Source organism: Lolium perenne, chromosome 1 (assembly GCF_019359855.2).
Source record: "Lolium perenne isolate Kyuss_39 chromosome 1, Kyuss_2.0, whole genome shotgun sequence".
In the NCBI taxonomy this organism is placed as follows: Eukaryota; Viridiplantae; Streptophyta; class Magnoliopsida; order Poales; family Poaceae; genus Lolium; species Lolium perenne.
Window position 1 is genome coordinate 72,229,178 of NC_067244.2, and position 8,898 is coordinate 72,238,075.

General features: G+C 44.4%; 1 protein-coding gene and 2 long non-coding RNA genes across 3 annotated transcripts; 2 read left to right on the top strand and 1 right to left on the bottom strand.

The window, feature by feature from the left end:
* Positions 1–121: 121 nt before the first annotated feature.
* On the top strand, positions 122–4,445 carry LOC139838481 (uncharacterized). The gene is made up of 3 exons (XR_011755382.1): positions 122–1,519; positions 3,803–4,233; positions 4,309–4,445. It is a non-coding gene; the product is annotated as an uncharacterized lncRNA (long non-coding RNA).
* On the bottom strand, positions 3,493–6,906 carry LOC127297036 (probable glucan 1,3-beta-glucosidase A). The gene is made up of 8 exons (XM_051327292.1): positions 6,620–6,906; positions 6,388–6,507; positions 6,094–6,279; positions 5,594–5,752; positions 4,574–4,743; positions 4,315–4,470; positions 3,854–4,209; positions 3,493–3,751 (listed from the first exon to the last, which is right to left on the bottom strand). The coding sequence occupies exons 1-8, from the start codon at positions 6,848–6,850 to the stop codon at positions 3,564–3,566; spliced, it is 1,566 nt and encodes a 521-aa protein (XP_051183252.1). The 5' UTR covers positions 6,851–6,906; the 3' UTR covers positions 3,493–3,563.
* Positions 4,674–4,943, top strand: LOC127297094 (uncharacterized). Its single transcript, XR_007848881.2, has 2 exons — positions 4,674–4,791; positions 4,824–4,943. It is a non-coding gene; the product is annotated as an uncharacterized lncRNA (long non-coding RNA).
* Positions 6,907–8,898: the final 1,992 nt, after the last annotated feature.

Sequence of the window (8,898 nt, forward strand, 5' to 3'; positions counted from 1 at the left end):
ATGAATAGATTCACCATAAAAAAAATTAGAATTTATTTCTTTAATATAAATGTTCATACTTTTTTTTGTATATATTTGGTCAAACTAAGTGTAATTTGATTTATCATTTTGGAACCGAGGTAGTACTTCCATTTTGTGAGGAGTGAATTCCTCTCTTCATTTACCATTTGGATAACTGAAAATACAATTTCTTCTCTTTGTAATGAATTAGAAATTAGAAGAACTCCTGTCCCTGCCTTGGAAAAAATAAAAATAAAAGACTCGGAGAGAGATATAATCTCTGGCTAGTGCAAATTTACGTTTTATTCAAACTTCATGAGTGACGACAAATTGATTTTGTTAGCTTTTCAAGGAGATGTATCCATGTTTGATCGTCCACTCCATATTCCAGTGGTCATTAACATTCTTGAGAGTCCAATATGACCATCCAAAAGTGGCCTGCCCATAGACATCCATCTTCGCCTTCGCCTACATCGGTAGTCTTCTTTTGCTGTGTTGGGCACTAGCCATTTTGTGAGGAGTGCATTTCCTCTCTTTGTTTACCACTTGGATAATTGAACATACACTTTCTCCTCTTCACATTAGCGCAAAAAAAGAACACTCAGAGAGATTTGGGCTCCGGCTAGTGCCAATTTATTCATCATAAATTGTTATTATTCAAACTTCATGATTGATAACATATCGATTCTTAGCTTTTCAAGAAGATGTATCCATTTTTTTTATCATCCACTGCATATTCTAGTGGTCATTAACATTCTTGAGAGTCCAATAGGCCCTCCAAAAGTGGCCTGCCCAAAGACATCCATCTGCACATTGGCGTACATATGGTACTCTTCCTTTGTTGCGTTGGGCACTAGCCACTCAGTCACGTATTCTCCTGTGAAAACATAATACTCTGTAGTAATAACATGCATATATTTCTTAGTAAATTTGAAGATCAGCGGGCGGCGGGTCCAAAATAGGATGGATCGGTGAGCTTGCCAGAGAAGTTGGTCCTGTCGAAGTCGATGTTCTGCTCCACGGTGTGGTTGTTGAAGATGCTATTGAACACGGTGCAGTAGCGCACGTCGAGGATGCTTCCGGGGAGCCTGCTGGCGAAGTCGAGGAGCTCCGTGGTGTTCTCCCTGATCCCGATCTGGTTGGACATGACCACATACTGTCGACAAGTGCCTCCTGACGGCGTGGTACCAGTCACGGTAGTACTTCGTCAGGCTTGCCAGTGACGTGCCGGGTGCCAGCGACTCGTTCATCAGCTCCACCTCCAGCGAAGAACCATGTTGCTCGATGGTTATTCTCCGTGATATATAAAGGTTCAGGTTGCAGTAATTTTGATAATCATGAAAATGCTCCTTCTCAAGTGATTTTGCCATCCCAACTTCAAATTTGGTGGGCGTTATGGATGAAGAGAAGCATTTTGTCATTACAGGTTTATGTATATTCTGACCAATTTTTCGCAAGTGCAGAGTTCCTAACTTTCTCCGCGCCGGTGGATGTTCCTTGGGCTACATGAGAAATTGAGGTACACAGCTTGAATCAAATGAGCAATTTACTACGATGACCTTGTACGGTACTAGTAAACAATTGCCTTTGCCTCTCCTGAGTCCTGATGCCTACCATTTCCATCCGATGAATAGGACCACGAGATAGAGGGAAAAGAGGGAACAAATCAATCTGTGCAGTTATTTGGAGAAAAACAGAATAGACATATAATTTACATGCACTTGGTTCGGAAGCCTACCACGCACGGCCATGTTGGCTTTTATTCCCTAATTATTTTAATAATGTTTTCTTCAATATTGTAAATGTTCATTTTTTTTTTGTATATATTTGGTCAAGCTAAGTATACTTTAACTAAATTTATACGACTATATTTTTCGGAACGGGGGGTAGTACTTCCATTTTGTGAGTAGTGCATTTCCTCTCTTTCTTTACCACTTGCATAACTGAACATACACTTTCTCCTCTTCACATTGTCACAATAAAAAACATTCGTAGAGAGATTTAAGCTCCGGGCTAGTGCAAATCTGTTCATCATAACTTGTTATTCAAACTTCATGAGTGATAACATATCGTTTATCTTATCCTTTCAAAGAGATGTATCCATTTTTGATCATCCACTTCATATTCCAGTGGTCATTAACATTCTTGAGAGTCCAATAGGCCCATCCAAAAGTGGCCTGCCCATACACATCCATCTGCGCCTTGGCGTACATCTGGTACTCTTCCTTTGTTTCGTCGGGCACTAGCCACTCAGCCCATTCTCCTCTAAAAACATAATAATAATTAAATGCATAGATTTATTAATAATTTGAAGATCAGCGGGCAGCGGGTCCAAAACAGGATGGATAGGTCAGTTAACACTTGACAAAGGTGAGAGAGCCGTTGTGTGTGTGGTGACTTTGCTGAGCTCGCTGGAGAAGTTGGTCAGCTAACACTTATCTTGAGGAGCTAAGCTCGTTTGCCCTTGCGGCCAAGCCGCAGTTTTACTGTTCATGAAATTCGAGTAGCTGTTTTGTAAGTTGCCCGTCATGGACATCTATCATGAGTTTGATCGTGCTTCTCCAGTAGTCTCCTCCCCACCAAGAGGAGAAACCGAGAATTCCTGCTGTCCTCCATGACGCTCTGCAGCTGCGTGTACACGAAGAACCATGTTGCTCGTTGGTTATTCTCCGTGATATGTACAGATTTAGGTTGCAGTAAGCCAGTAATTTTGATGATCATGAAAATGTTCCCTCTCAAGTGATTTTGCCATCCAAACTTCAGATTTGGTGGGCGATATTGTAGGACGAGAAGAATTTTAGATAATGCCGTTACAACTTTATGTACCGATCTTCGTATATTCTGACCAATTTTTCGCAAGTGCAGAGTTCCTTACTTTCTCCGCGCCACTGGGCTACATGAGCAATTGAGGTACGCGGCTTGAATGAAATGAACAATTTACTACAATCGCCCATATATGGTACTAGTAAACAATGAGATGCCTTTGAGGCTTGACTCTCTCCTGAGTCCTGATTTCCCATCCGATGAATAGGACCACAAGATAGAAGGAAAAGAGAGACAACAAATCAATCTCTGCAGTTATTTGAAAAAAACACAGAATCAAACGTATAATTTACATGTACTTAGTTCGGAAGCCCACCACCACCACGCACGTCCATGTTGGCTTTTCCCCCCTCCGTTTCAAAAATAAGGCATGTGATTTTTGTCAAAAGTCAAGGTTTTCTATATTTGATCAATTTTTATACATAGAAGTACAGCCAACATTACTACCAAATCTATAGATTCACCATATTGTAAATGTTCATATTTTTTTATATAAAACTAAGTATACTTTGACTAAACTTATAGGACTTAATTTTTAAAACAGAGGTAGTACTTCCATTTTGTGAGGAGTGCATTCATCTCTTTCTTTCTTTCCTTAGTAATGAATTTGAAATTAGAAGAACTCCTGTCCTTTCCTTGGCAAAAATAAAAAAGACTCATTGAGGGATATGAGCTCGGCTAGTGCAAATTTATTCATCATAAATCGTTATTCAAACTTCATGAGTGGTGACATATCAATCCTAGCTTTTCAAGGAGATGTATCCATTCTTGATCATCCACTGCATATTCCAGTGGTCATTAACATTCTTGAGAGTCCAATAAGCCCATCCAAAAGTGGCCTGCCCATAGACATCCATCTGCGCCTTTGCATACATCTGGTACTCTTCCTTTGTTGCATTAGGCACAAGCCACTCAGCCACCCATTCTCCTGTGAAAACATAATAATAATAACATGCATAGATTTCTTAATAATTTGAAGATCAGCGGGCGGCGGGTCCAAAACAGGATGGATCGGTGAGCTAACACTTACCCACAAAGGTGAGAGGGCCGTTGTGCGTGGTGACCTTGCTGAGCTCGCCGGAGAAGTTGGTCCTGATGAAGTCGATGTTCTGGTCCACGGTGAGGTTGTTGAAGATGCTGTTGAACACGGTGTAGTAGTGCACGTCGAGGACGCTTCCGGGAAACGCGCCGGCGAACTCGAGTAGCTCGGTGGTGTTCTCGCCGATCCCGAGCCGGTTGGACATGACCACATAGGCCGTCGACGAGTGCCTCCTGACGGCGTGGTACCCGTCCCGGTAGTACTTCATCAGGCTAGCCAGCGACGTGCCCGGCGCCAACGGCTCGTTCATCAGCTCCACCGCCAGCAGGCTCGGGCTCTTGGCGTACCTGCAAAACCATTAACCGATTCAGGTGAAGTGAAGGCCAAGGTTAATTTGCTCTTGGAGATCGATTCGCTGGATGTTTAATTTGCTTATCGATCTGCAGGCTGACCTGGACGCGAGGAACTCGATGACCTGCACCGTTTGCGCGATGTTGGCGTCGGTGGTTCCCCAGTTCTGCGTGCCATCTCTGGAGGAGCTGTGCTCCCAGGGGTTCTGTGACCCCGGAGCTGCGTGCAGGTCGACGATCACACCCAGATTGTACTTCCTGTCCACGTACACGGCACACAGGTTGAAATGTTGAATATAAGTAAGATTGATGATATGGTGAAATGTATCTTAGGAATTTGAGCAAAAACATTCAGACTTACTCTGCCCATTTGAATGCGTTGTCCAAGGTTTTGAGCGAGCCTCCAACGTAGGGAGCCGGAGGGCTGGGGTCGCTGGCGATCCACCATCCGACCGGGATTCTCACCGCCGTCAGCCCGCTTTCTGAGATGAACCTGAAGTCTTCTTCAACTATGTATGTTTTCCAGTGGTTCTGCAAATTTACCAGCCATGTAAGTCACTTGAAATAACTTCATCAGAGGTAGTAGACAAAAATGTGCGCGCTCATCAGAGGTAGTAGACAAAAATGTGCGCGCTTATGCCTGTTAGTTTGTTCGTTTATTCAGTGACAGTTGCGGACTCGAAAGCTCCAAACCATATATTGTGTACAGTATATTGCAGCTTGTGTTGTTATTACTGTCCATCTACAGTTAGTTATTTGTCCTAGTTTGCCACTTGCATTCACGTGCCGAACTCTTGAAAGGAATTGCAGATAATGGTAACGCGATCTCGCTCTAACATGTTGGGATATTTTGCTTCCGACACGGAGCTATTCGCGCACCAATAATTCCCAGTAGGACAGGGTGTTTCTACACCCGGGTGCATATGCACCCTTTATTTGAAACGCATATTAAATATATTTAAAAATGTTAGAAAAATACAAATAAAAATTCTTTGTGTATACCTTGACATGTTACATGCTTACAAAGTTGTTTCAGCAAAAACCGATATGTTTCATGCCTTGTGCAAAAAAGACAAATCTTAGGTGCTAAAATAGTCTATTTTTTGAGGCATTATTTGCCTTTTTTACACAGGGTACAAAAAATGTTGGTTTTAGGTGAAAATTTACGTGCACACATAGAACATGTCCCTCTACATGCTAAATTTTTTTCCTAAATTTTTTACGGTTTGGAAATTCATATGCCTACTAAGAGAAGAAAATCAAATCTGATCCCGGGTGCATATGCATTTGTTTTCTTCTCTTAGTAGGCATGGACCCCTTAAGAACAGGATAGTGCAAGCAACCAGCGAGACACATCACATGGAAATTATTGGTGTCTTACCTTGAGAACCGGTGTAGCCTTGGACGTGCCGTATCCGTTGCAGATCTGGTACTCCCCTTGCAGCTGCCCGACTTTGGTCACTGCAAACACCGACGGGTCGTCGTCGCCCCAGCTCGTGCTCTGGCCGTAGTCCGCTGTCATCGAGCCATCTTTCTTTGCCTGCAATACGTGTAAATTTTACGAAATGGGAATGAAAAATTGCCGGCCAAACATGCTGTTTTTGGCTCGGCGACAGGCTGAAGTACTTGTTAAATGTTGACTAGTATTTGATTTGTCATGGCAGTCTAGTGGCATATCCTAAATAGTTAAGAAATGATTATCAAAAAATGAAAACAATACTAGCAAGTAGAGTTAGGCAGGAAGACTAGTCGTAATGCGTTGAACCACCGGCGGCGCGCCAGCGCTAGCGACGTTTGCAAAAGAAGGTTCCATGCGCCGAAGCCGACCCACTAGCTTATCCAGTGTGCGCTCTAGCTTTCTTAAAATGATTATCTTGTCACCTGCAAGAAGAAGCCGTTTGGCGCCATAATGCGCGTCCTGGTCTTGTCGGGGTTGCGCACTAGCTGGAACGCCTCCGACTGCCCCGGCGACAGCGCCGTCGCCACTACCGCGCCGTCGGTGGCCACGCCCATGAACTGCCCGCCGAACACCCTCAGGTTGAACGTCGTCTCGTTGATCCTCCACAGCTGAAGCAAACACTCAGTCAGACCAGACCAGTTCTCTCGTACATATAAACAGCACGAACGACACTAGTCACTAGCTAGCACGCTACGTTGTAAGATGATCAATCCAACCTTGAAGGTCTCCCATCCGGAGGCCTGCGTCCGGTTCGCGACGACCACCGTGCCGCCGCCCTGCTCGGCGGCGAAGTAGACGCCCCACGGCACCGATTTGAACTGCAGCTGCGTGCCATCCTGCGCATCGTGCGTACGTTTACCAAGAGCAAGAAACCAGTCAAGCCAAAACAGAGCGCCATTAACGCACGCACGCACGTACACGACGAAGCTACTAGGTTAAATTATGTACCAAGAGATCCTTGTTGGGGATGCCGTCGAAGAGGGAGGGGAGGATCCAGCCCTCCGTCACGAGCCAGCCGCCGAGGCAAACCGCCCGGACGGGGAGGCGAGAGGAGCTCTTGGGCGGTGGCGGCGTCGACCTCTTGCCATGGGAGGGGGAGCAGAGCCATGAGAAGCACAGGAGGAGGAGGCAGACGCTGTGGAAGAGACGGCTGCTGGTGCCATGGCGGCTCATTTGCATGGCTGCTTGCTTTGTCCGATCGAGTGGCTGGGCATTCTACTCTGCTCTGCTCGGCACGCATATATATGGGCGTGGAGATGTGATGAGTAATGGTCAGAGCGTCGGTGATGAACGCAAGATTAGAGAGGGAGGTTGTCCTCGTCAGAGGGCGGCCGCCGTTTACTTCGACCAGCTGGTAATGGAATAGGCTCAGCTCAGTCAACCTTCTGAAGATTCAACTGGTAAATAACTAAATACTCCTATGTGCGAACATAGATTGATGACTAAGTATCTCTTAAGAAAACAATGTCATTAAATCCACCTTGCATGACTCTATCGTACGTCTGGATGAAATTAAGGATGCTGACCATAATTTAGGATCGTATTTTCAAACGAAGAAAAAAGAGTCCTCCGCGCCAAGGAATCCTCTACCCCTATTCTTTCTAATGCAGTTACTGATATGTTGAAAGTTAGTATGAATGTATGATTGAGAGAGTCAAGTCAGATGATCTAATTAATGGGGGTGGTGCCTCACCTTGTGGAAAACGATTTCTCTATTGTACAATGTGCAGAACTGCAGATAATACCATCCTCTGTATGGATTTTGATATCAAAAGACACAAGGAACCCGAAACTATTGCTCAATGCATTTGAGCAACTGTCGAAAACACGAGTGCCAAAACGAGCAGCGTACTTCAGTTCTAGATCAAGTTTGGAAAGTAACAAACAAAATTACAAATACTGATTTGCCAAGTGAAGTGTGGGGGCCTCGGTGTCTTGTATAAAAAGATGTGAGTATGTTAGCAAGATGGTTATTCAAGTCTATCAATGAGGATGATGTGTGATAGTTATCTGAGATAAAATACTTGGGATCAAAGACTCTTACCCAAATAGAGTGCAAACCAAGGGGAATACAATTTTGGGCAGCCTTTATGAGTGTCAAATGGTTCTTTGTTTTGTTTTACTTTGTTTCTTATGATATTAAATACTCTCAAAGGTGAGGGAAACAAGTGTTGAACCAGTACGTACGGGACTACCAGGAGAAGGCGATCGGGAGGCGGCCGGAAAAAACCCATCTAGGGTTCCGTCCGCTCTGCCTTCGGTGGCCTTGGGGCCTGTTATAAAAGCGACAAGCAAATAACGAAGAACGATAAAGGTAAACGCAATAGAGACACAAGATTTAAGGTGGAAAATCCCTTCCAACACAGAAGGGAAAAAAACCACGGGCGCCAGCTAGCAAAATTTCGTTATATCGGGAAGTGTTTATAAACGTCGTGGGTTATCTTATAATCGGATAAACCCTAGCCGACGGCTTACAAGATGTATATATAGCCGGTGCCAATGATCCGTACCGTACCGCGGGGGGCTGCCACCCCCCGCGCCCCCTTCCCAGGCGTCCCTGCAGGGCACGACGTATGGGCTAACTTCAGACTCCGCTACGCTTCGGCCCAAGCCTACCTGGCGACGGGCCTCGCTCCGCTCGTCAGAAGTTAGCCTCCCTTTAGTATATAAATTTGGATCACAATATAACAAACTCCACCTTGAGACAAATTCCATCTTGTAGCATGAACTTTAACAATCTCCTGAACAACAAAGAAAAAACACTTGCTGGCGCCAACATCCACTTGGGCTAAATAGTTATACCGACCAAGCTCCAGCAAAGCTCAAACTTGGAAACAAGAACTGGCTTTATCATCATATCAACAGGATTATCATGAGTACTTATCTTGCATATATACCTTCAGTTTACCTTGAGGAACAATGCCGCACACATAATGGTACTTGATATCAATGTGCTTTGTCCTCTCATGGAACATTTGATCTTTAGTAAGGTATATTGCACTTTGACTGTCAGAAAACAAGTTAATGCAAGAATCATCTCCACAAAGCTCAGCATACAAACCTTTCAACCAAACAGACTCTTTGCAAGCTTCATTAATTGCTATATATTTTGCTTCGGTCGTAGATTGGGCAACAACAAGTTGTAACGTTGCCTTCCAACTCACAGCACATCCACCAACAGTGAACACATAACCTGTGAGGGATCTTCTCTTATCCAAATCGGTAGC

What these genes read in the sequence shown, in the direction of transcription:
- LOC127297036 (XM_051327292.1), bottom strand. Translation starts at nt 6,850, where the DNA reads ATGCAAATGAGCCGCCATGGCACCAGCAGCCGTCTCTTCCACAGCGTC. An exon ending in CCGGATGGGAGACCTTCAAG is followed by an intron (nt 6,280 to 6,387) that starts GTTGGATTGATC and finishes TGTTTGCTTCAG; the next exon opens with CTGTGGAGGATCAACGAGAC. An exon ending in AACGCATTCAAATGGGCAGA is followed by an intron (nt 4,471 to 4,573) that starts GTAAGTCTGAAT and finishes GTACGTGGACAG; the next exon opens with GAAGTACAATCTGGGTGTGA.